General features: G+C 42.8%; 1 protein-coding gene across 1 annotated transcript in view; it reads right to left on the reverse strand.

Annotated features, from left to right (window-relative positions):
* The window catches only part of LOC134349273 (polypeptide N-acetylgalactosaminyltransferase 10-like), an 82,442-nt gene extending 55,379 nt beyond the window's left edge, over positions 1-27,063 (reverse strand). Inside the window, exons 1-2 of the mRNA XM_063053332.1 lie at positions 26,627-27,063; positions 5,399-5,504 (exon numbers count right to left, since the gene is read on the reverse strand). Coding sequence (XP_062909402.1) covers positions 5,399-5,504; positions 26,627-26,758 — 238 coding nt within the window. The 5' untranslated portion in view covers positions 26,759-27,063. The remainder of the gene's footprint in view (positions 1-5,398; positions 5,505-26,626) is intronic.
* Positions 27,064-27,395: the final 332 nt, after the last annotated feature.

Consider the following 27,395-nt stretch of genomic DNA (forward strand, 5'->3'; position numbering starts at 1 on the left):
GAACAAAGTACGGAAAACGTGAGTTTGGCTTGTGGAAGCTGACGAAGATGATGTTGAAAAGGTTTTGGCATCCCATAACCAAGAACTGATAGATGAAGAGCTGTTGCAATTGGAAGAGGAAAGGATAACAATCGAAACCGAATGCAGTAGCAAAATGAACGTGAAGCAGCTACTTGAGATTTTTGCTGCGATGATAAAGTACGCCTTTATTCTTGAAAGGGTACGTAGCTTTAGGGGATATTTGCAGGATGGTTTGAGTGCTTACAAAGAACTGTATGATAGAAAAATGCGCGAGGCTCAGCAGTCAAGCAAGCCTTCCACATCAGCCACAGCAGACGACGAACCTCGATCTTTGACATCGAAGCGGGCAGTCATAGGAGAAGATGAGCTGCCTGCCCTAATGGAAACAGACGACGAGATGATACCCCAGAGTCCCACCACCCCAACCCACAGGCCGCGGACAGATACCGATTCGCGGAGAATGCAGCGGTAGCCCGGAGGTACACAGTACATCTTTAAGAAAGAAGCCGAGATAAACATGCTAATTAATTAGGTGCCACCCGACACGTAATTGTCGGTCCAGATCAGAGGCGATGCAACCTTGCGCCGTGTTTTTGCCAACGGCACTTGCGTGAGATTTTTGCTACAGATAACACTGCAGGCAATGATTGTGGAAAAGTATTTCTACTTTATATAGGCAGTGTATTTATCATATCATTCCTGCTTTTACTATATGTTACTGTTATTTTCGAACGCTCACAAAATTTTCCCATATAAATAAATGGTAATTGCTTCTTCGCTTTACGACATTTCGGCTTAAGAACCATTTCATAGGAACGCTTTACCTTCGGATGGCGGGGGAAACCTGTACACCCTGAAGACATCCCCAAAACAGCACTCATCACCCCGTTTGGCCTGTTTGAATTCCTCCGAATGCCGTTCGGCCTGAAGAATGCCGCACAGACGTTCCAGCGACTAATGGATGTGGTGGGACGTGACCTGGACTTTGCGTTCATCTATTTGGACGACATCCTCACAGCCAGCAGTAGTCGTCAGGAGCATCTGTCCCACCTCTGCCAGCTCTACTCCCGCCTGAGTGATTTCGGCCTCACAATCAACCCAGCCAAATGTCAGTTCGGACTCGACACCATCGACTTCCTGGGCCACAGGATTACCAAAGATGGGGCAACACCTCTGCCTGCCAAGGTAGACGCGATCTGTCACTTCGCCTGGCCCAACACAGTCAAAGGCCTGCGGAGATCATTGGTATAGTGAACTTCTACCACTGCTTCCCCCCCCTCAGCAGCCCGCGTCATGCGCCCTTTGTTCACCCTGATGTCGGGTAAAGGCAAGGACATTACTTGGAATGAAGAGACCGCGGCCGCTTTCGTTAAAGCCAAGGAAACCTTGGCAGACGCCACGATGCTGGTGCGCCCTCACAGTGGATACATCCAACACAGCAGTCGGTGGGGTGCTGGAGCAACTCATCGAGGGGCGCTGGCAACCCCTGGCGTCCTTCAGCAGGCACCTACGGCCACCCAAACTCAAGTACAGTGCCTTTGACCGGGAGCTGTTGGGCCTATATCTGGCAATCTGGCATTTCAGGTACTTCTTAGAAGGCAGGCCGTTCACCGCGTTCACGGGCTACAAACCGTTGACCTTCGCATTCGCATTCACGAAGTTGTCCGATCTCTGGTCAGCCCGCCAGCAGTGACATCTGTCCTACATCTCCCGAGTACACGACGGACATCCAGCATGGATGTCTCGGGAAAGGACAACGTCGTGGCGGACGCACTCTCCAGACCAGCTATCCAGGCCCTATCCCAGGGGGTGGACTATGCAGCACTGGCGGAGGCACAGCAGGCAGATGACGAGATGCCCAGCTACAGGACCACAGTCTCGGGTTTGCAGCTGCAAGACTTCCTCATAGGCCCAGGTGAGAGGACCCTCCTGTGTGACGTGGCTACTGGCCAACCTCGCCCCAACGTCCCATCGTCCCGGTAGCCTGGCGGCGGCGAGTTTTCAATTCCATACAAGGCTTGGCACACCCATCTATCAGGACAACCGTCCAGTTGGTCTCCAGCAAGTTTGTGTGGCACGGACTTTGCAAATAGGTCAGCGAATGGGACAAAACGTGCACGCGGTGCCAAACGGCCAAGATGCAGTGGCACACCAAAGCCCCGCCGGAGGTTCGAACACATTCATGTGGATATGTGGGGCCCCTGCCAGTGTCGCGAGGAGCGCTGTACCTCCTAACTATGGTAGACTGGTTCACGAGATAGCCAGAGGCGGTCCCACTCAACGACACCACCGCCAATTCCCGCGCCCGAGCGCTGATTGCAACCTGGGTAGCACATTTCGGGATACTGGCCCACATTACCTCCGACAGAGGCGCCCAGTTCACCTCCAGCCTGTGGTTGGCTGTGGCCAGCCTGTTGGGAACACAATTACACCACACAACTGCCTACCACCCACAGTCGAACGGTCTAGTGGAACGCTTCCACCATCACCTGAAGTCGGCTCTCATGGCCCGCCTGAAAGGGCCTAACTGGGTGGACGAACTTCCCTGGGTCCTGCTTGGAATCCGCACAGCGCCTAAAGAGGATCTGCACACCTCCTCGGCCGAGCTGGTGTACGGCACACCTCTGGTCATTGCAGGAGAGTTCATACCAGCGTCAAGGGGGCAAGTGGTATAACCCGCAGCAGTCCTGGACAGACTACGTGAAAGGCTCAGCAACCTGGCCCCCGTACTGACTTCACAGCACGGACAGATCCTGACCTGCGTACCCAAAGACCTGCAGAACTGTAAGTTTGTATTCGTACGAAGGGGCGCACACCGGGTACCGCTACAGCAGCCGTACGAGGGGCCCTTCAAGGTGATCAGTAACAACGGGTCCACATATGTTCTGGACATTGGTGGACATTGCTGGACATTGGAGGTTTTCACAGTGGACTGACTCAAACCGGCCCATGCGGACTTGGCGCAGCCGGTCGAGGTTCAGGCACCGCGGCGCAGAGGCAGACCGTCCAAACAGAGACTGATCCAGACTGTGGACATTAGGGGTGTTTCGCCGGTTCTGGCGGGGGGGGGGGTTATGTGGCGACCCACTTTCTACACAAGCGAACTGGCTCACAAAATAGCCCGCGCGGGGAGAGACTTTTGTAATGCACCTCTGACGTCATTTCCGCCTGGACAGGGCTGGAAGGGAACTGCTTAAAAGCCAGTGCCGCGAAGTTTGAATAAACGAGCCTCGAGTGCGACTTACAGACTGCGTGTCATTATTTCTAGGTCTGTGTGTAGCACATCGCTACATCTTGAACTTATTGTGACTAGTTTTAGTATACAGTAGATTCCAGTTAATTGGGCCATTGTCTGATAGGGGCAGCCGCTTATGTGAGACAAGTCTTCAAGAACAAAAACTAATTGAGAAAATAGCCAGTATTCCCTCTATTTAATTAAGGGACTATGCCACTTAATGGGGCAGGTGATTGCTGCCGAACAGTTTCTGAACAGCGTCAGACGTGCACTTGTGTGGCTGTTAGACATAGCATCATGCTTAGAGCAAAAAGTTTTTAATTAACATCAGCTGCGTGTGCTTGTATTTAAAAAGCAGAGATTTTTATCACTGATAGTTGGCAAGAAGTACTCAGGAATTAAATTCCGAACTGTTTTGCTCATTGCAGTTTCGAATATTCAAGCTTGGAGATGCCAGAAATAGCCAGGAATGAAAATGAAATGATTTCACTACTTGAACCAGTTAGGAGCTAGGAATAATTTGAAAGTATCAACAATCATTTTGAATGTTATAATGAAAATGAAGATTTGGAGAACATAATTGTCGATAGCATTATATGAAATCAGTCCATTGTCTGTGCTGATTTTGTTCATTTACCATCAATCAAAAGGTCATGCCAACACACACTGGATGAAATCCTCTGTCGATAATTATTAGGAACTAATACACAGTCTTATAGCACTGCAGTGGTATTAAAAGTGTTCTAATCTGTTCTGTATTTTTAAATACATAAATTGTTACTCAGGTAAATGGTAACTTGTCTTTTTTAAAATATATTTGAACTACTTCCATGAAACTTTGGCAAATTGGAGCTGCTGCTTAAATGGGCCAAAATGTACTGGTCCTGAGGTATCCCAATTAACTGGAATTCACTGTATTGACTACATCTGAATCCTTCAATGTTCCCTTCATGCAAATGTGGTCTTTCATGTTTATCATGTAGCCATGCTGAGATTATTTTAACTGTTAGTCCAAATCCCCAAACCTGGTCTTAGTCCTAGTTTTGGGCATCTTTCAGAATTCCTTTTCCAAATTTCTGTTGCGCTTCTAGTTTTTCCAGCTTGCTTCCTTTCATGCTGTGCCGCCTAGCAATCCCACAATTTAATCCTAGCCTAACCGTAGGACAAACACAAGAAAGTCTGCAGATGCTGGAAAGTCAAAGCAACACATAAAAAACGCTGCAGGAACTCAGCAGGTCAGGTAGCATTTACAGAAAACAGTAAATAGTCGACATTTTAATGCCGAGACCCGATGCGGCCTCTACCACGTTGGTGAGTATTCTGTCTGGTGCTCCTGATGCGGCCTCCTCTACATTGTCATGAATTGGCGGACCGCTTCAACGAGCACCTCTGCCCCATCGTCCTCAAGTGCGAACTCCTGGTCGCCAAGCATTTTAATCCCCACTCTGACATGTCAGTCAATGGTCTGATGCAACTCTCAAGGTCTTCCCCACCTTTTTATTCAGACATCTTCCCCCTTCCTTTCCAGTCCTGAAGAAGCTCCGAAACATCGACTGTTTACTGTTTTCCATAAATGCTGCCTGGCCTGCTGAGTTCCTAATCGCAGGATAATCTGCAATGCCCAATTAATCTACCAACCGGTACGTCTTTGGACACTGGGAGGAAACCGGAAGTATTCCACATGGTCACAGGGAGAACATGCAAACTCGTTACAGGCAGCGGCGGGAATTGAACCTGGGTCACCGGTACCGTAAAGCATTGTGCTAACCACTACGCTATTGCCCTTTCTATTTTCAAAATCAACAGTAAATAAACCTTGAAAGTTTAATCACTATAAAACCATTTCTATTTGAATTCCTCGCTCCCTCACCACTCAATCTTCAATCTCCAACAGCATGTCATATTTTAGATCTATACCGATTGTTTTTCTCCCATCACATTGCTTTCATTTCCTTTCATCCCTGCCTTGCTCCTTAACCCCAAATTCTATCTGTCTTCAACTATTAGTCCTTTTTAACTCTACAATTCCTCTTTCCTTAATTCCCAACTACCTTTTCCTAATCACTGTGAACAAAGCCATGAGAACGCACTTAATTAAACACAAATGTTGCGATATAACTGAATAGTTTTCTTAGTACATACCCATTCTTGCTGCATCTGCCATGATTGCTTTATTGTCATGCCAGTCTTTCTTCCTTAACCCTTCACCAATGAAAATAGCATCTTGTCTTGGCTTGATTGGTAACCCCTTATTAAAATGTAAAAGAAAAAGGTTAGTTCAAGGCAATATAATATTGATAGATGCATTCAACTGGTAGGTTTAAATATGCTCAGTTAGCAAGTTATTGCTAGATACCCAATATATATGACAAAACCCATAAGAGATCTAGCTAATTCTGGCATGAAACATAAAATTCAATGATCTGTTGCAAGATGAACACCCTAATGATGCACCATGTCTGCAGTTTTCCCTTCTTTCCAGATTGTAAATATTTGTCGTTTTTGCCTTGTTAACAAATTGCAACTAGTTGGTCAAGCAACAAGAGCTGGCCATCATTTTTGCATTGTATTAGGAAAATATCAAACTTGTGGCAATTATTATCAAAAATAAAATTAGAAAAGCACAGGTATTGGTTGAATATTATATAACTTAGACAAGCAAAAAAGGGTTAAGAAGTGGTTTCGTACTGCGTTACATTAAATTGAATGGCCGAGCAGACTTTGTGGGCCGAATTGTCTAATTCTACCACCCCCTGCGCCTTATTGTTACTAGTGTATTATTGTCACAAATCAATTCATTACAATTGAGGTAGCACATAGTAAAACCATAGAAACCATAAAAAGACTACAGCACAGACAACAGGCCTTTTGGCCCTTCTTGGCTGTGCCGAACCATTTTCTGCCTAGTCCCACCTGACCTGCACTCGGACCATATCCCTCCATACACCTCCCATCCATGTATCTGTCCAATTTATTCTTAAATGTTAGAAAAGAACCCGCATTTACCACCTCGTCTGGCAGCTCATTCCACACTCCCACCACTCTCTGTGTGAAAAAGCCCCCCCTAATGTTCCCTTTAAACTTTTCCCCCTTCACCCTTAACCCATGTCCTCTGGTTTTTTTCTCCCCTTGCCTCAATGGAAAAAGCCTGCTTGCATTCATTATATCTATACCCATCATAATTTTATATACCTCTATCAAATCTCCCCTCATTCTTCTACGCTCCAGGGAATAAAGTCCTAACCTATTCAACCTTTCTCTGTAACTGAGTTTCTCAAGTCCCGGCAACATCCTTGTAAACCTTCTCTGCACTCTTTCAACCTTATTAATATCCTTCCTGTAATTTGGTGACCAAAACTGAACACAACACTCCAGATTCGGCCTCACCAATGCCTTATACAACCTCATCATAACATTCCAGCTCTTATACTCAATACTTTGATTAATAAAGGCCAATGTACCAAAAGTTCTCTTTACGACCCTATCTACCTGTGATGCCACTTTTAGGGAATTTTGTATCTGTATTCCCAGATCCCTCATTCTACTGCACTCCTCAGTTGTATGTTCTACCTTGGTTTGTCCTTCCAAAATGCAATACCTCACACTTGTCTGTATTAAAGTCCATCTGCCATTTTTCAGCCCATTTTTCCAGCTGATTCAAATTCCTCTGCAAGCTTTGAAAACCTTCCTCACTGTCCACTACACCTCCAATCTTTGTATCATCAGCAAATTTGCTGATCCAATTTACCACATTATCATCCAGATCATTGATATAGATGACAAATAACAATGGACCCAGCACTGATCCCTGTGGCACGCCACTAGTCACAGGCCTCCACTCGGAGAAGCAATCCTCTACTACCACTCTTTGGCTTCTTCCATTGAGCCAATGTCTAATCCAATTTACCACCTCTCCATGTATACCTAGCGACTGAATTTTCCTAACTAACCTCCCATGCAGGACCTTGTCAACGGCCTTACTGAAGTCCATGTAGACAACATTCACTGCCTTCCCTTCAACCACTTTCCTGGTAACCTCCTCGAAAAACTCCAATAGATTGGTCAAACATGACCTACCATGCACAAAGCCATGTTGACTCTCCCTAATAAGTCCCTGTCTATCCAAATGCTTGTAGATTCTGTCTCTTGGTACTCCTTCCAATAACTTACCCACTACCGACATCAAACTCACCGGCCTATAATTTCCCGGATTACTTTTCGATCCTTTTTTAAACAACGGAACAACACGAGCCATTCTCCAATCCTCCGGCACCTCACCCATAGACACCGACATTTTAATTATATCTGCCAGGGCCCCTGTAGTTTCAACACTAGTCTCCTTCAAGGTCTGAGGGAATACCCTGTCAGGTCCTGGGGATTTATCTACTTTGATTTGCCTCAAGATAGCAAGCACTTCCTCCTTTTCAATCTGTACAGTTTCCATGATCTCACTACTTGTTTCTCTTAATTCCATAGACTTCATGCCAGTTTCCTCATATACAGACGCAAAAAACCCTTTTAAGATCTCCCCCATTTCTTCTGGTTCCGCACATAGCCGACCACTCTGATCTTCAAGAGGACCAATTTTATCCCTTACAATCCTTTTGCTCTTAATATACTTGTAAAAGCTCTTTGGATTATCTTTCACTTTGACTGCCAAGGCAACCTCATGTCTTCTTTTAGCCCTCCTGATTTCTTTCTTAAGTATTTTCTTGCAGTTCTTATACTCCTCAAGCACCTGATTTACCCCCTGTTTCCTATACATGTCATACAACTCTCTCTTCTTCTTTATCAGAGTTGCAATATCTCTTGAAAACCAAGGTTCCTTATTCCTATTCACTTTGCCTTTAATCCTGACAGGAACATACATGCTCTGCACTCTCAAAATTTCTCGTTTGAAAGCTTCCCACTTACCGATCACATTCTTGCCAGAGAACAACCTGCCCCAGCACGCTGGAGGAACTCAGCAGGTCGGGCAGCATCCTTGGAAATGATGAGTTGACGTTTCGGGCCAGAACCCTTCGTCAGGACTGAAGAGGGAAGGGGCAGAGGGTGGGAAGGAGAAGGCTGGTAGGTCCAGTTGAAAAACCAGTAATTTGAAAGACAAAGGGGTGGAGGAGGGGAAGCAGGGAGGTGATAGGCAGGCAAACAATGGGTAGTAGAAGGAGGCGGAACCATGAGAGAGGTGATAGGCAGCTGGGGGAGGGGCAGAGTGAAATAGGGATAGAGGAAGGGAGGGGAAGGGAATTACCAGAAGTTGGAAAATTCTATGTTCATACCAAGGGGCTGGAGACTATCTGGACGGTATATGAGGTATATATGAAGGGCCTCTGCCCCTTCCCTCTTCAGTCCTGACGAAGGGTTCCAGCCTGAAATGTCGACTCATCGTTTCCACGGATGCTGCCCGATCTGCTGAGTTCCTCCAGTGTGTTGTGAGTGTTGCTTTGATCCCAGCATCTGCAGATTATTTTGTGTTTACAAACAACCTGTCCCAATCCACGCTTTTTAGATCAATCATAGAGTGCAAAATAAAGAGTTACAGTACTAAGTGTAGAGCAGTATGAGTGGCAAAGGTAGACTGTGAGGTCAAAAAATCCATTCTTATTGACTAGGGGAGGGGACCACTCAATAGTGTTGAAACAGCAGCATAGTACACCAGCTCGGTGATATGAGCATTCAGGCTTTTGTATCTACTGCTTATGGGGAGGGGGGGGAGGAAGAGGGAATGTCTCGAGTGGATGTAAATGTCACTCTGCTCTTCAGGAAGGTATGGAAGACAGAAGAAAGGAAATTATAAGCCAGTTAGACTGACTGCAGTGGCTAGGAAGATGTTGGGAGTCAATTATTAAGGTTTCACAAGGATGATTCCAGGAATGAAAGGGTTATCATATGAGGAACATTTGATGGTTCTGGGTCTGTACTCACTGGAATTCAGAAGGATGAGAGGGGATCTCATTGAAACCTTTCGAATGTTGAAAGGCCTAGACATAGTAGATGTGGAAAGGATGTTTCCCATGGTGGGAGAGTCTGGAACAAGAGGCACAGCCTCAGGATAGAGAGGCATCCTTTCAAGACAGAGATGTGGAGAAATTTCTTTAGCCAAAGGGTGATGAATTTGTGGAATTTGTTGCCACATGAAGCTGTGGAGGCCAGGTTATTGGGTGTATTTAAGGCAGGGATTGATAGTTTCTTGATTGGACATGGCATCAAAGGTTATGGGGAGAAGGCAGGGAACTGCGATTGAGGAGGAGATTTTACAAAGAAGAATCAGCCATGATTGAATGGTGGAGCAGACTCAATGGGTCATATAGCCTAATTCTGCTCCCATGTCTTATGGTCTTATATGGTTTCGGGGTACTTGAAGGCCACACTCAAATAGGGGAAAATCAAGGGGAAATCTTGTCTGAAAAATCTGCTAGAATTCTTTGAAATAACAAGCAGGATAGACAAAGGAGAATCAGTGGATGTTGTGTACTTGGATTTTCAGAAGGCCTTTGACAAGGTGCTGCACATGAGGCTACTTAACAAGATAAGAGCCCATGGTATTACAGGAAAGATACTAACATGGATAAAGCAGTAGTTGGTTGGCAGGAGGCAGAGTGGGAATAAAGGGAGCCTCTTCTGGTTGACTACCTGTGACTGGTGGTGTTCAGCAATATTGAGACAGCTTCTTTTTATGTTGCATGTCAAAGATTTGGATGATGGAATGGATGACTTTGTGTTTAAGTTTGCGGGATAATGCAAAGATAGGTGGAGGCTCAGATAGTGTTGAGAAAGCAGGAAGGCTGCAGGACCATTTGGACAGATAAGAAGAATGAGCGAAGAAATAGAAATTGGAAAACAGAGTCAGGAAGTGTATGGTTGCGCACTTTAGTAGAAGAAATAAAAGCATAGACCATTTTCGAAATAGGGAGAAAATTCGAGGTGCAAAGAAACTTGTGAGTCCTCAAGTGGGATTTCATAAAGGTTAACCCGCAGGTTGAGTCAGTGGTGAGGAAGGTAGATGCAAATGTTAGCAGTAATTTTGAGAGGACTAGAATATAAAAGCAAGGATGTAATGCTGAGGCATTACAAGGCACTGGTGAGGCCTCACGGAGAATTATAAGCAGTTTTTGGCCCCTTATCTAAGAAACAATGTGCCAACATTGGAGGGGGTTCAGAGGAGGGTCATGAGAATGAATTCAGGAATGAAAGGCTTGTCGAATGAGGAGTGATTGATGGCTCTGGGCCTTCACTTGCTGGAATTTAGAAGAATGAGGAGTGATCTCATTGAAACATATCAAATGTTGAAAGGCCTAGATAGAGTGGGACCTGGAGAGGCCTAGATAGAGTGGGACCTGGAGAGGCCTAGATAGAGTGGGACGTGGAGAGGCCTAGATAGAGTGGGACGTGGAGAGGCCTAGATAGAGTGGGACGTGGAGAGGCCTAGATAGAGTGGGACGTGGAGAGGCCTAGATAGAGTGGGACGTGGAGAGGCCTAGATAGAGTGGGACGTGGAGAGGCCTACATAGAGTGGGATGTGGAGAGGCCTAGATAGAGTGGGATGTGGAGAGGATATTTCCTATGGTGGGGGAGTCTAGGACTGGAGGACACAGCCTCAGAATAGAGATTAGAGGGAGTTTCTTTAGCCAGAGTATGATGAATCTGTGGAATTTGTTGCTACAGGCAGCTGTGGAAGCCAGGACATTGGTTGTGTTTAAGATGGAGGTTGATAAGTTCTGAATTGGTCAGGGCATGAAGGGATATGGGGAGAAGGCAGGATATTGGGGCTGAGAGGAAAATTGGATCAGCCATGATGAAATGGCGGAGAGACTCAATGAGCCAAGTGGTCTAATTCTGCTCTTATGTCTTATTATACTGGTTTCTTTACCCAAGGCAGCAAGAAATATAGACAGAGTCCATTGAGGGGTGGCTGGTCTTTATGATGTGCTCTGCTGTATCCACAGTTTCTTACCGTCGTGTGCAGAGCAGTTGCCATACCAAGCTGTGATGCATCTGGAAAGGATGTGTCACGATAAAAATTGAGTGTCAAAAGGAACAGGCCTCTTTAGCCTCCTGAGGAACTAGAAGTGCTGGTGAGCTTTCTTGGTCATGGCATCAATGTGTTTCTACCAGGACAGGCTAATGGTGACGTTTATTCCCAGGTACTTGAATCGCTCAACGCTCTCAACCTCAGTGCCATTGATGTAAACAAGAGCACATGCACCTTGCCCCATCATAAAGTAAATTACCAGTGCCTTCGTTTTGCTGACATTGAGGGAAAGGTTAACAACAGGAATTCTGCAGATGCTGGAAATTCAAGCAACATACATCAAAGTTGCTGGTGAACGCAGCAGGCCAGGCAGCATCTATAGGAAGAGGCGCAGTCGACGTTTCAGGCCGAGACCCTTCGTCAGGACTAACTGAAGGAAGAGTGACTAAGGGATTTGAAAGCTGGAGGGGGAGGGGGAGATCCAAAATGATAGGAGAAGACAGGAGGGGGAGGGATGGAGCCGAGAGCTGGACAGGTGATAGGCAGAAGGGGATACGAGAGGATCATGGGACAGGAGGTCCGGGAAGAAAGACGGGGGGGGTGACCCAGAGGATGGGCAAGAGGTATACTCAGAGGGACAGAGGGAGAAAAAGGAGAGTGAGAGAAAGAATGTGTGCATTAAAAAGAGTAACAGATGGGGTACGAGGGGGAGGTGGGGCCTAGCGGAAGTTAGAGAAGTCAATGTTCATGCCATCAGGTTGGAGGCTACCCATACGGAATATAAGGTGTTGTTCCTCCAACCTGAGTGTGGCTTCATCTTTACAGTAGAGGAGGCCGTGGACACACGTTAGAATGGGAATGGGATGTGGAATTAAAATGTGTGTATTTTTTGGATGACCTCGTTATTTATCTACCCTTCACGTCAAAGCAAAATATCTCCCTGATGAACTGAAAGTGAGAATAATATAATGAAGATTCAAAACGTGAAATCAAGCAATTTTAGCTCAAAATGGATCGAGAACTTGTTATGCAGAAAGACTAACAGCGAGAAATGTTACTAGTAATTAGATTGGAAAATGTGAGGATGGGAAGCTGCAGGATATTTTCATGTTGCAGTCTTGGCCACTGTAGATCACATCACTGCATGCAGTTCATGCCATATGGTTTCTCCCATCTCAGCTGCTGATATATTGCTGTACGTGGAGCTGGGGGAGTGGGTGCTGCAGGAGTGGTGAGAGTTGGCGAGGTTGGAGTTGAAGGTGATTACCAGCAGTAAAAGGAATGAGGACTAACATGCAAGGAGAGGGAGTGTTAAAAGGTGGAAGCAGACCACTAAAACAATACAAATACAATTCACAATGCAGGTACATAAATGCAAAGTGTTGTGGATAAGGTCAGGCAGCTGAGAATTCAAATTGCTATCTGGAATTGTATTGTAATTGTCATAGCTAAAACAGAAAAGAGGAAATATGGTTACATAATATCTGATGAGACACAAGGTGTTTGGAGAAGATAGGGAAGTGGAAAAAGAGATGAGGCATTAATATTAAGAGAAATATTCCAGCGCTGAAAGAACAGGGTATCCTTGAGAAGTATAGAATCCATTTGCTCATCATGAAAAATCAAAGACGGAGCTGTCACTGGACAAAAATTTCTTACAGCACTGAATAGTAAGAGAAAAATAGAGGAAAAAGTCTACAGGAAAGGACATATGTGCAGAAGAACTGTAATGTAGTTATTGCGTTAATTCAATAACTTGCATGTTGAATGATACAGCGTTCGTGTAGAAGGGCAAAGGATGAAGAAAGTTCAAAATATTTTTTAAGGCAAACTTCTTGATCAACACATTTTTAATCCAACAGAGAAAGAGGCACGCTGGATCTGGTTTGGGGGAATACATGGGCCAAAAGCGTAATGTGTCAATGACAGCAGTATTAATTCAATCATAAAGATTTAATTAAAGGTGTGCAGACGAAAGCAAACTCCTTCATGGGTGAGCTTTGGGTTTATGGCTGGTTTTTTGGCTGGTTTTATTCTGTCTTCCTATACCTGACCCCCAGATGGATTCAGGTTGAACTCAGATAATACCTGTTGGTAGTTCTCTCTTAAATGAGGCAAACACTAAAAGCAACACACCAGTGTTTATCTCCTTTAGAAAAAGCAAACTGTTGACACCTTCTTCTCAACAGGGAAAACATTTCCCAATCCTTAAATTTAGGAAGCTGGGCACATTTCCTCACTGTCTACTATCCATGACTACAATATTCAGTCATTGTCCTCAACTTTCACAGATAAGTTGTTTTGAAGGGGAATGAGCTTGTCAGCACCTTATTTTTTTAACTCGGTGAGCTCTTACCTGTTGGCATGAAGTACGACAGGTGTAGAGACAGCATGTGGAAAGCAAGGAAGGAAACAATTGATACTAGAACGTACAATCATCACAGCGATATCTGATTCTGCGCTTCCTGCTCCCTGGAGTACAAATTGATAGTAAATACTAAAAATTTAAATTATAAATCATAAATAGAAAATAGAAAAATGGAAAGTAAGGTAGTGCAAAAAAACCGAGAGGCAGGTCCAGATACTTGGAGGGTATGGCTAGATCACAGTTGGAAAGAAGCTGTTCCCAAATCTGGCCATACGACGCTTCAAGCTCCTGAGCCTTCTCCCGGAGGGAAGAGGGACGAAAAGTGTGTTGGCTGGGTGGGTCATGTCCTTGATTATCCTGGCAGCACTGGTCCGACAGCGTGCGGTGTAAAGTGAGTCCAAGGACGGAAGATTGGTTTGTGTGATGTGCTGCGTCGTGTTCACGATCTTCTGCAGCTTCTTCCGGTCTTGGACAGGACAACTTCCAAACCAGGTTGTGATGCACCCTAGAAGAATGCTTTCTACGGTGCATCTATAAAAATTAGTGAGGGTTTTAGGGGACAGGCCAAATTTATTTAGTTTTCTCAGGAAGTAAAGGCACTGGTGGGCCTTCTTGGCAGTGGGCTCTGCTTGGTTGGACCAAGTCAAGTCATTTGTGATATTGACCCCGAGGAACTTAAAGCTTTTGACCTATTCCACTTGTGCACCACCGATGTAAATTGGTGTAAATCTATACAAGGAGGCAAACACTGAGCTGGAATAATAATGAATATTCCTCTACCAAGGAAGAGGATGCTGCCAGAATCCAATAAAAGGGAATATATAAAGTATCAGAGATTGGGGCAGTGAGGAGGAGATTCATGAAGAAACTTTTTCAAAAAATCAAAGTAGCAGCAATGAAAGCAAGTCACATGATCCAAATGGAATGTTATGTGACAGGAGGTGGGTTGGAGATAGCTATATTCTTCCTTCTTTCCTAGATGCAGAGGAGATGCCAAAGACTGGAATATATTAAATATAGTATCTATATTTAAAAAGGGATGCAAGCATACATCAGCTAAGTATACGCCCTATGATTTAAGTCTGGTAGTGTGGGAGCTTATAGAAACAATAAATCCACAAAGACATTAAAACTACTTGAATAAAATTGAACGGATGAAGTTGAACCAGCACGGGTCACACAAGGCGAGTCATGTTTGACTAATCCAATTTTTATTAAATGCAGTAATCAGGAAAATTGATAATGGGAATACAATTAATGTCAAATTTTCAGAAGGTGTTGGATAAATTCTGAAACAGAAAGCTAATTAGCAAAATTGAGATCTATGGAATTAAAGGGTTTCCCAGCAACATGAATAGAAAATTGTCTTTAAAATGCAGAAATCTGAAAAGATGGGCGAATCGGTTATTTTTCAGGTTTAAGAAGGAAAATCAGATGTTCTCCAAGGGCAAATTTGAGATCACTGCTATTTTGACATTTGCTAATTTACAGATCACATTAAGCTTTTAAGTGAGCAGGATATTAAAGGAATTTGAGAAGACATACTTGGGCTGGTTGATAAATGGTAAATGAAATTTAACACAGAACTATACTGTAGAAAGAAGATACACAGAAAGAAGATAAATATTACAGAAAGATGAAGAGGCATTCCATTAAAATGACAGTTCCAAGGAATATATTGAACAGTTCTAAGGAATATATGGACGTTTGCAAATCCTTGAAGGTGCTTTTAGAAAGTACTGAATTGTTGACACTGATCATTACTGCCAATGAGAATAGAACATGTCCTGGGTGTTGATGTTCCTTAATGTTGGATGCTGCCTTTTTGAGGTATCACTCCTTGAAGATATCCTGGATGCTATGGAGGCTAGTGCCCATGACAGAACTGGCTAAGATTACAGCTTATTTTGATCCTCTGCAGTAGCTCCCCACCCCCACACCAGACAATGATGCAGCCAGTTAGAATGCTCTCCTTGCTCACTCTTTCCACTTCGATCCCTCTATGAGGATTGGTGCATGTTTCCTCCTCTTACCCTTTCTGAAGTCCGTAATCAGTTCTTTGTCCTTACTGTCACTGAGTGCAAGGTTGGTGCTGCAACATCACTCAACCTGCTGATATATCTCACTCTTGTACACCCTCTCGTCAGTATCTGAAATTTTGCCAGCAATATCCTGAGGCAATGCCATCTCCAAGATGAAAGTCTAAACACCAACCCTTAACACTGAATAGAATTACTATCGCCAAGTCAACAACAATCAACAATGATTAACAACTTAATTTAACTAAAGTGGTTACAGATTAAAAGCTGAATCTCCTGTATTAAGTGTTTTACTTCCCAATATCCCAGATCACAAGACATGAATCTGCAGAATGCTGGAATACACTCCACTTACTGGGGTGGGTGCAGCTTCAGCAAATGAAGCATGTACCACTTAGCTTGACAGTTAGCATCTCCCATGATGTCTACCAACAAGAACAAAATATGCAAGTTGTCCTCCAAATTGTACTCAATACTGTCTTGGAAATATATTACATCTCCAAAGCAATTGAGCTTTCACGAAAAATACTGCAGGAGTTCAAGGATGTAGCTTACCATCATCTTCACGAGGGCAATTATGGATGTGTGTTAAATGCTGGCCTTGCCTGTGATGTCTGGGTCTCAAACTAAATTATTTTTTAAAAGTCCTGCTGAAGGGCGCAGAACGCTGACTGTACTCCTTTCCATAGATGCTGCCTAGCCTGCTGAGTTCCTCCAGCATTTTGTGTGTGTTGCTTGGATTTCCAGCATCTGCAGATTTTCTCTTAAAAGGTAACGGGGTTGCTAATTTTTAAGTTGTTTAACATGTGTTAAAATCTAATAGATTTGCTATTTAGTTTGATAATTGGTGAATGATAAAATCTAGATATTAATCAGAATTTGGTTTATTATCATTGACATATGCAGTGAAATATGATGCTTTGTGGCAGGAATACAGTGCAATGCATAAAATAAACTATCATGCTATGGGGATGCTTTTCTGCAGCAGGCATTGGAAATCTGGTCAAGATTGATGGGGGAAAATTAATTCTACTAAATACAGAGAGATTCCGGATAAAAAAACCTGTTAGCTTCTGCCAGAAAGCTTAAACTGGGGAGGAAATCTGTCTTTCAGAAAGACAACGACCCGAAGCACACTGGCAGAGCAACCATGGAGTGGCTTCAAATGAAGAAAATCAATGTCCTTGAGTGCTCCAATCAGAGTCCTGACCTTAACCCAATTGAACATTTCTCATTTTTAAATCTTTTTATTAATTATTATTGAAAATCAACAAAAAAATACATTAAAGTAGTCAAATCAACATATCAATATGTACAATAAGAGTTAAATTATCAAATAACTGATTAACAACAGGAATTCTGCAGATGCTGGAAATTCAAGCAACACACATAAAAGTTGCTGGTGAACACAGCAGGCCAGGCAGCATCTCTAGGAAGAGGTGCAGTCGACGTTTCAGGCCGAGACCCTTCGTCAGGATAACTGATTAACCAAGCTAAACAGTATACCAATAAAAAACCAAATGTTAAAACTATATTTTTTTTAAAAAAGAAAGAAGGAAAAAAGAACCCCTACTAACTAAAACAAAGAAAACCCCTATGTTTCATAAAATCTACTAAGTGAACCAAATTAGCTCTATAAAGGTCTCCATAATTTTTAGTGCTAATAATACCTAAATATTTGAAAAAGTCCGTAACGTTAAAGGGAATGTCATCATATATAGAAGCAGAATCATTTAAAGGAAATAATTCCTTTATTAAAGTTTAATTTAGATCCTCAAAACTTTCCAAATTCATTTAATAATTTCAATAAACTAGGAATGGATTCTTCAGGATTCGAAACATAAACTAAGAGATCATCAGCATAAAGGGAGATCTTATGAATAGTCCCATTAATGGAAGTTCCTTGAATATCTTTAGCTTCATGAAGTACAATAGCCAAAGGTTCCAATATCAAACTAAATAACAGGGGACTTAACAGACATCCTTGTCTCGTACTCCGCGAAAGTCGAAAAAAAGATCTGCAATTATTAGTAATAACAGTGGCAATAGGGCTTTTATATATCATTCTAATCCACTTAGTAAAATTAGTACCAATGTTGAATTTCTCTAAAACGTTAAATAAGTATTTCCATTCAACTCTATCAAATGCCTTTTCAGCATCAAGAGAAACAACACATTGTGGAGTCTTAGGAAGGGATGAGTATATAACATTTAACAGTCTCCGAGTATTAGAGAAGGAATAATGGTCTTTTATAAAACCTGTTTGGTCCTGAGAAATAATTTTAGCTAGAATAAAAATTTTGGTAAAATCATCATTGAAAGTGGGGAGGCTAGTACTCATTTCATACCCATATTTGAATTAATGCTTTAATGAATAATTTAATGATATAATCCATATTCTAATGTAAAATATCTTCAATTTATAATCATTACAATGCAACAATGAATACTGAATAGGGAGCAGAATTGGTATGAAGTTTTAAGGCAACAAATGAACTACACAAAGCTCAAAGTTACCACCAGGGGGAATAATAACTACAAGACAACATCACTAGCAGGATTAAAAGTAAAAGACATGCCCCTAACTTCTCTGATACACAGCTGCCTATTGGAGACATCACTGGGTTTTTAAAAAAAAAAGTAGCACCGGCATTAAACCAGGTGGTAGAATGTGTTCAGATGTTTAACCCAAATGTTTTAATTATAAAACTAAGAACTATCATCAACTACCTCATGCATAAAATAGTTTTTCCCATCTCATTCGAAACACTGTAAGTAGATACAATTGTTCCATAGGTAGTAGATTATAAAGAATGAAAACAAAACTATAATTCTTAAAAGAAAAGCGAAAAGAAATCCCCTCAGCAGCGATTAACTGTTATAGGGATGTGGTACATGTATCATTAAATTAAAATTATATACAAGAGCCGTTTTTATGAAATGGATTACAGTGGTTTTTAATTTTTCAACAGTGCCTTTGAGCGGATAATTCCACAAAAGGTAGCAGATTTGGCCCAGTACATCAAGGGTAAAACTCTCGTAACCATTGAGTATGTCTACATGAAACGTTGCCATAGAAAAGCAGCATCGGTCATCAGAGACCCTGACCACCCAGGCCAGGCTCTTTTCTTGCTGCTGCCATCAGGTAGAAGCTACAAGTGCCTCATTACTCGCATCACTAGGCTCAGGAACAGTTACTCCCCCTCAACCATCAGACTCTTGAACAAAAGGTGATAACTACACTCATTTAAGGACTCTTTTATATTGTTATTTCATGCTTGTTATTGATTGCTATCTACTTACAGTATTATCTGTATTTGCACAGTTGGTTTTCAGTTTATATTCCTGATGTTTACAGTTACTCTTCTGTAGATTTGCTAAGCATGCCTGCAGAAAAAGAATCTCAGGGATGTATGCAGTGACACCTATGTATTCTGATAATAAACTTTGCTTTGAACTTTGCTGTCACACGGCTGCTAAAATAGATTAATTAAAGTGCTTGGGCAAGTAGCATCCTCAGGAGTCTTCCTTTTAAAAGCCAGCTATATACTTGAAGGGTCTCCAAGGTTCCCTTGCACAACAAACATATCATCAACACACACTGTACTTCAACAGTTTGTCCTGGTCTCTTGGATCCCTGGAGGCAGTCTCCCACCATCCTTCTTCCCATCATGGTACCATTCATTCACTCCCTGGCAATAACTGGAAGAGTTGCTTATATTGTTAAATGTCCTTTAAGGCACAGTTCCAGGGATGATAACTGCAAGAGTTCAAGAAGAAAGTACAATGGTGGAAGGTTATTTCTCAGACTGGAGGCTCGTTGCTCTTTGTGTATACAAATGATTCAGATGAGAATGTGCAAAGCTTGGTTGGTAAGTTTTCAGATGAGACTGAAATAGGTGCTACTGTAGACAGTGAAGAACATATCGGAAATTACAGGGGATCTTAATCAACAATGCAAATGGTTTGAGGACTGGCAATTCCTGCAATCCAGATAAGTGCCAAATGTTGCACTATGGGAAATCCAACTAGGGTAGTACTTATAGAGTGAACGGTAGAGCCCTCAGAAGTGTCATGGAACAGGGGAAACTAGGAGTACAAGTGGTGACAGATGAGACTGCAGATGCTGGAAATCTGAAGCAACACACAAAGAGCTGGAAGAATTCAGCAGGTCAGGCAGCATCTATGGAGGGAACTGGATAGTCAACGTTTTGGGTCAAACTGTTTATCAGTCCTGATGAAGGAACTTGACCCGAAATGTCAAATGTCCATTTCACGCCATAGATGCTGCCTGACAAACTGAGTTCCTCCAGCTTTGCGCTTGCTGCTAGGAGCACAAGTATGGTACTATGCAAAAGTCTTGGGTATATTTATAGCTAGGGTGCCCAGGACTTTTGTACAGTACTGTAGTAATTTTATGTATTGCACTGCTACACAAAAAAATTAACGACACGCGTGAGTGATGATGAACCTGATTCTGACAGGGGTCTGTATTGTGGACTGAGAGTGGGAAGGTGGGGTAGGGAGAGGGAAATAATGGTTGGGTGGAGGAAGGGAACAGGAAGCACCAGAGAGACCAATAAACCAACTGTTTGGAATCAGATGACCTTGCCTGGTGTCTCAGGGCTGGGTGTGTCTGTACTATGCCAGCCCCACTTTTGTCACTCCTCTGCAACGTGTCCCATACCCCTCCCATGGCACTCCACCCTCAGCATTCCAAACATACTTTGCTCCCACCAATTTACAAACTTGCTCTCCACTCCCACATTGACAAATACAATACATCGGGAGCACCGGACACAATAGACAACCCCAGCAGATTTGCAGGTGAACTGTTGCCTCACCTGGAAGGACTGCCTGGGACCCTGAATGGAGGTGAGGGAGGAGGTGTATGGGCAGGTGTTGCACTTGGGTCACAGGTGGGAGATTAGTGGGAAGGGCCAAATGGACAAGGAAATCGCAGAGGGAGCAACCCCTGTGCAAAGAGGCAGGGGGCATGGACATAAAGAAATTTTCAGTGGTAAGATCCTTTTGGAGATGGCAGAAGCTGTGGAAGATAATGTGTTGGATGAGGAGGTTGATGGGGTGATAGGTAAAGATGAAAGGAACTCTATCTCCATTAAGGCAGTGGGAAGATGAGGTGAGTGAGGATCTATAGGAAATGGAGGAGGTGTGGGTGAGGACAGCATCAATAGTAAGGGAAAGCAACCCTGTTCTTTAAAGGAGGACATCCTGGAATGGAAATCTGTGTTTTGGAAAAACGGATGTAACAGAGGCAAGGAAACTGAGAAAAGGGAATAGCATTTTTACAGGAATTAGGATGGGAAGAGGTATAGTCGATATAACCATGCAAATCAATAGATTTACAAAAGATGTTGGTTGATGATTTGTTTCCAGAGATAGAGACAGAGAGAAATCGAGTAAGTGGAGGGAGGTGTCAGTGATGGACCAAGTGAATTTAAAGACAGGGTGGAAGTTGGGGGTAAAGTTGATAAGATTGGCATGCTCAGCATGGGTGCATGGAGCAGCACCAGGGCAGTCATTAATGTAATGGAGGAAGAGCTAGGGTGTATAACCGGGGAAGGCTTTGAACATGGACTGTTCTACGTAGCTAACAAAGAGTCAGGCATGCCTGGGGCCCATGTGAGTAGCCACGGCCACCCCTCAAGTTTGGAGACACTGGGAGGAGCCAAAGGAAAATTTGTTCAGGGTGAGGCCAAGCTCTGTCAGACAGAGCAGCGTGGTGATGGAGGGGGATTGATTAGTTCTTTTGTCAAGAAAGAAGCAGAGAGCTTAGAGACCTTCTTGATGGGGACTGAACATCCATGGTGAAAATGAAGCAGTCAGGGTCAGGGAAATGAAAATTATGGAGGAGATCAAGGGCACAAGAAGCATTGTGGATGTAGATGGGAAGAGACTGAACCAAGGGGGATAGAATGGAACTGAAATACAAGGACACGAGTTCAGTGGGGCAGGAGCAGGCAGACACAATATAACTACCCAGACAGTCCGGTTTGTGAATCTTGGGTAGAAGGTAGAAGCGAGCAGTGTGGGCTAACGGAATAGGAGTTTGGGGGCAGTGGATGGGAGTTCCCCAGAGTGGATGAGGTCAGTAATGATGTCAGAGACAGTGTTCCGCTGGTCTGGAGCAGCGTCCTTGAGAGGCAAGTATCAGGAGCTGTCTAAGAGTTGCCTGGCATCAGTAAGATAGAGGTCCGTGCGCCACATGACAACAGCACCACCATTGTCTGCAGGTCTGATGGCAAGATTGGGATTGGTGCGGAAAGAGTAGAGAGCAGTGCGTTCACAGGGCGTAAGACTGGAGGAGGAGAGAGGACTGACTTCAAGATGAAAAGGTCCAGAGCATGGTGTCCAAGAGGAGGAGGAGCGTTGGAGACAGTTGACGGGGTGTGGAACCCTTGCCAAACAAGTGGGCTCAGAGACGGAGGCGACGGAAGAGCTCGACATTGTGACAAGCGTGGAACTCACTGAGTTACGGGTGAAGGGAGACGAAAGTGAGGCCTCTACTGTTCTGTAAACTTCTTTTGTGAAAACTGCTTACAGTTATAATATTCCACAATTCTGTTTTAATGTACCAAATAGGCTGTAAAACAGATGTCTAGATCCCCAATACAGTACTATAAAAACTGCTTCTAATGATTTTTAATCTAACAAAAGAATTCTGTGCAATGAACTGCAGCAAATCTCCCAGATATATGGAAGACTTTCATATACTAAGAAAATTATAACAATTACTTTGCAGATTTTTGTACCCAAAGATTGTGGACTGGGTTTTCTCAGTGGTGGTCTGCAAAATCAAGCAGTAAAAGGATCCAGTGTACTCTACCAGTCAGGATCGGTTCAGCTTCCACTAGCAATCTGACTGAGTTAGCTGCAATTAGCCATAAGCAGACAATCAATAACTGTTTATAAATAAGCAGTTCCACCAGAATTCCAAAATAAAATCAATATATAATTAACAAATCACCAGTGGGTTCAGATTAAGGGCAACTTAATGATTTTTACCTCGTCCTTGCAACTCAACCACAAGTAGCTATTTATTAAATTAGTCGTGAATCATGACCATAAATATTTTTGCTAGCAACTAATTATATCTAAACTAAATTGTCCATCCCTTTCTTGGTTGTTTTATTATTAGTTTATTCATTTATTAAGATACAATGCTGAATAGGCCCTTCCAACCCTTTGAGCCACACCGCCCGTTAACATCCAATTTAATCCGAGCCTAATCACAGGACAATTTACAACAATCAATTAACCTACCAACCGGAATGTCTTTGGACTGTGGGAGGAAACAGAAGCACTGAGAGGAAACACACATGTTTCACGGGGAGAATGCACAAACTCCTTGCAGGCAGCTGCAGGAATTGAACCCGGGTTGCTGGAGCTGTAAAGCATCGCGCAAACCACTATACTACCGTGCCACCCAAAGTGTGCCGGACACCAAATGTCAACTGTTTTTCTTTCCGCATATGCCGCCTGACCTGTTGATATCTTCCAGCATCTAAAGTTTTTCATCTTCACTTACAGCAGAAGTAGCCAGTTCCGATTCAAAGAGAAAAGTGAGTTGCCTGTAGTTATATAGATAGATAGACAGACATACTTTATTGATCCTGAGGGAAATTGGATTTTGTTACAGCTGCACCAACCAAGAATAGAGCATAAATATAGCAATACAAAAACCACAAACAATCAAACAATAATATGCAAACTATTCCAGGTGGAAATAAGTCCAGGACCAGCCTATTGGCTCAGGTTGTCTGCAAAGAGGAGCTGCAAAGTTCGATGGCCACAGGCAGGAACAACCTCCCGTGATGCCCAGTGTTGTATCTTGGTGGAATATGGCCGGAGTTCAACGGCAGAAAGTTCAATATCCGGGCTACAAACACGTTCCTCGATCGTAATATGACCAGGATTGCACCATCCGTTGTTAACCAGAACAGCAAGCCCCCAACTCCTTTATGCTTACCGCTCTCAGTGCACTTCCGGTCAGCCTGAATGGTCTGGAAGCCCTCCATGGAAAAGTTTTGGTCGGGTATGTCCTCGTGCAGCCACATTTCGATAAAACACATAACACTGCTCTCCCGAAATGTTCTCTGACTCCTGGCTAGTGCCGTCAACTCGTCCATTTTATTACCCAGCGATCTCACATTGTCCATAATGAGAGAGGGAAGTCACGGCTTATAACTCCTCTTCTCCATAAGTCTCTGTTGTCTCGACCCGGTCCTCTTTCCTTATTACAGTTATTTAAATTACTGCTGTCCCTCTACGAAATGAAACACTTGCTGATATTTTCATACATTTGCCCTTTCACACTTTTAACCTGTGCCTTTGGACCCAATCTATTTTTTTCTATCCAAATACTACGTGGAATTCTATAAAACACCAAGACGGAAGAATCCCAAGATTTTTTCCTTCACACCTCTGAACTATTTCTAAGGTATTTAAGCCCCAATGGCAAAGGAGAATCAGGCAGCTATGGATGGGGAGGCAACATTCTGATTTCAGTGAAATACACTAATGAGACATCACTAACCCAAACCAAGCATTAATGCAGGGTCAATCATGAAACATCAACATGCAATAAGTACAAGTGGAAGAAAGTCTCTTCTCTGGGCTTCTAAGACCAGATACTTTGACAATAGTTTATAATTTCTTTCACCTACAATGGCATCAAAACTAGTATTCTATATTCATTTTGTGGTACATGGAATTGGAAAGAAGAGCAAACAATGTAATTAATGATTGACTATATTTATGTCCATAGAGTAGGATTACTTTATGCTATGACTGTTTTCCTTAGCAGATGGCAAACTTCACACGTACTCTGATTGAGAATCTTACACTGTTGTCAAGGCTTTACATTGTTATTTTTTCAGAACTTGCAATAATAAGTTAATTGGCAGCAAGCGATAAAATGTAAAATACTTAATAAAAAGGCAATATGTATTAATGACAGCAGTCCACTCCTCTATTGTGATTCAATTACAATACAGCACATTAATAGAAACCAGCTGATGGCAATTTGCATGAAAACATTTTTGTACTGTCTAAAGTTAGATCCATCTTAATTTCCACAGTCACCAGTTTTATCTTGATGTTCTCTCACCATAAGCTTACTTTTATTCCCATCTCCCTTTCATACAGAACTACAAAAACTTACATAGGTGAATTCAAATTGACTTTTCATTAACATAAAAAGTCTGTTCATCTTGTTTGCAATATCTTAATTCTGCAATTCCTCCCCTATCCATGAATTGGAAATTAATTTATTTGGCTCACTAAGATAAATTGGATGTTGTGAAATTTTCTGACAGCTCTTACTAAGCTTAGGCTTTCCATTAAAGGTTCAATATACCATAACCGGTAAAATTTCACACAATGTTTACTTGAACTTGAAACTCAGTCTCATCAGTATAACCACAGATTCAATGCTTCAACCTTGGCCTGCAATAGAAGGGAGATAGTGGAGAAGGGTAAAAAAATGCCACTCGACGTGGTCCAATAATAATGAATTAAGATGTTAATATTAGAGGCACAATATTAGAATATATATAATTAGCGTAATGATACCACTATTTTGGTGATTGTCAACATCTTATCCCTGTTACCCGCTTCCATCCAGTGTTCTCATTCACATTACATCCTACTCAATCTTCTGTATGTTCTTTGATCTACATCACCTCCTTGACCTTCATTTTAAAACCTTTCCATAGTGTTACTTTTCCCCAAATTGATATTTCCTCCACTCCTGCAACTGAAATATACACAGTCTTGCAACTTCCCCATCACTGACCTATTTCAAAATTACTCCATCAAAATCACAACATTCTTGGTGACCACATTCATACCACTGAATCCTTTTTGGAATGTTATTCACTTCTTTGTTTAAAGACATTCCTTTAAACTTTACATCCTTGAAAAGGTTCTGGTCACCTGCCCTATAATCCCCTTATAATTGATATTGCTTAGTTTAATTTTTAACACTTCTGTTAAAAATTACCAATTTATTACATTAAAAACGCTATACAGAATAGACACATAATGTACTTAGTTATTAAATAAAATGTAATTAAGCTTACAGCTATTTCACAGTTGAAATGCTTTTAATTGACTAAAAGCAGCAAGGTTTGGTAAGCTATTATATAAAACCAAGATTGATCCTCCTTCACAGAACAAGCTTTCCAAACGATTTTGTTTTTTTTTAATCAATCAACCTCAGCTCTTGCCTGCCCCTCAGACCCGATACAATTATTCAGGCAAGAGAGAGTGTTTCATCTTAACGTGGTGATGTGTTGGCATAAGAAAGAGCACATGGTAAATATCCTGAGCTTATGGGTCAAACAGAAGATATCTGAATGCTCTCAGATATCGTCAACGTTACAATTCTCAGGAGACTGAAGTAAATTTCACTCCCGAACAAGACAAGAGGATGGAACCAGGAAGGGCAATAATTCCACGCCACTTCATTTTCAATCCCATGAAATTCCATCAAGTTTTTTTGAATGTCTAAAAGAACATTAGCACCCTTTTACAAAATGTCATAGACAAACATTCAAAAGCCACTGCCCTACCATTAAACACTTAACAGGATCTGGGAAATAAATCATACAGGTACATTTTTCCCCTCCTAGGTGCATCGACACAACTGATCAATCGGGGGACGTGCCAGCTGACAGCACCCTCCTTTGGATTCAAGATCAAAACTTCAAAAAATGTTTAAGTACTTCTCCAATTTTGTTTACCGATAACCTAAAATGCCGAGTTTTTAAAACACACTGAAGACAAAGCCATAACTTTGATCGGTGACTTCTTGTTGCAAAATATATTTGCTAGCTTGTTAAGGCTAACAGTAAAACAGTTAAAGGCTGCAAGAAAAAGTTAACATTTAGCCCTACCTCCATTCACGACCCTGATCACTAACACGGCGACAAAGCAAAGAGCAGGTAGCAGTGAGTGTGTGGTTTTACCTGTACCAATTCAGCTGCGCTCGTTAGCTGATCCCCTTTATAAAGAGACCATAGCCCGATGTTTGGCACGAACACCACAGTGAGAATGATTAAGCCAGCCGCCTGAAGAAGCCTCTTTTGCCTTCGCCTCATCTCCCACTGCCTAAAATGAACAAGACTTTTCACTCAGCAATAATGTGCCAACTTTCTTCCTGTAGCTCCTCGCAGCAACTGACTGATTCAGGGACTTCCGCTCGACTGCTACCATCGGGGCGGGGGAGACGCGTCAAACAGGAAACATTGTTGCGACGATGTAGCCGCCTCCATTCTTCTGGATTTAAAATTCTTCTTATCTAACTTCATGGTTTAATATTCAGTGTAACACATTCCCCCTTAAAGCAGCGACAGAGCTGTCCCTTACCAACGTCGTTGAGGACTGAGTCCCCCAGAACTGGTTGGTGGGAGGAGGTTCCGAGCCAGTGATCCGAGTGTCAGTGAGCTCCAGGCGGAGACGGGCGGCGTGTCGGTTTCGGGTTGTTGTCTGTCACATTTAACCCACACATGGCATCTCCAGACTGGAAAGGTTTAACCTCACATTCTCAAATTTAGTGTTTGCAGTAGCAACCGGTCCTTTAAGCGGCGAGTCCGGTCTCCGGAAGAGTTTTGTATCAGAAATTGCTTTCAAACTATAATCCACGGGTGACCCTCAACATTTAAATAAAATAAGTACACTAAATGTTGCGTTTCTGTGCCAAGGCGAAGACCGGCAGGGTTTCCTGGAATGCCGAAG

Source organism: Mobula hypostoma, chromosome 7, assembly GCF_963921235.1.
Source record: "Mobula hypostoma chromosome 7, sMobHyp1.1, whole genome shotgun sequence".
Classification (NCBI taxonomy): Eukaryota; Metazoa; Chordata; class Chondrichthyes; order Myliobatiformes; family Myliobatidae; genus Mobula; species Mobula hypostoma.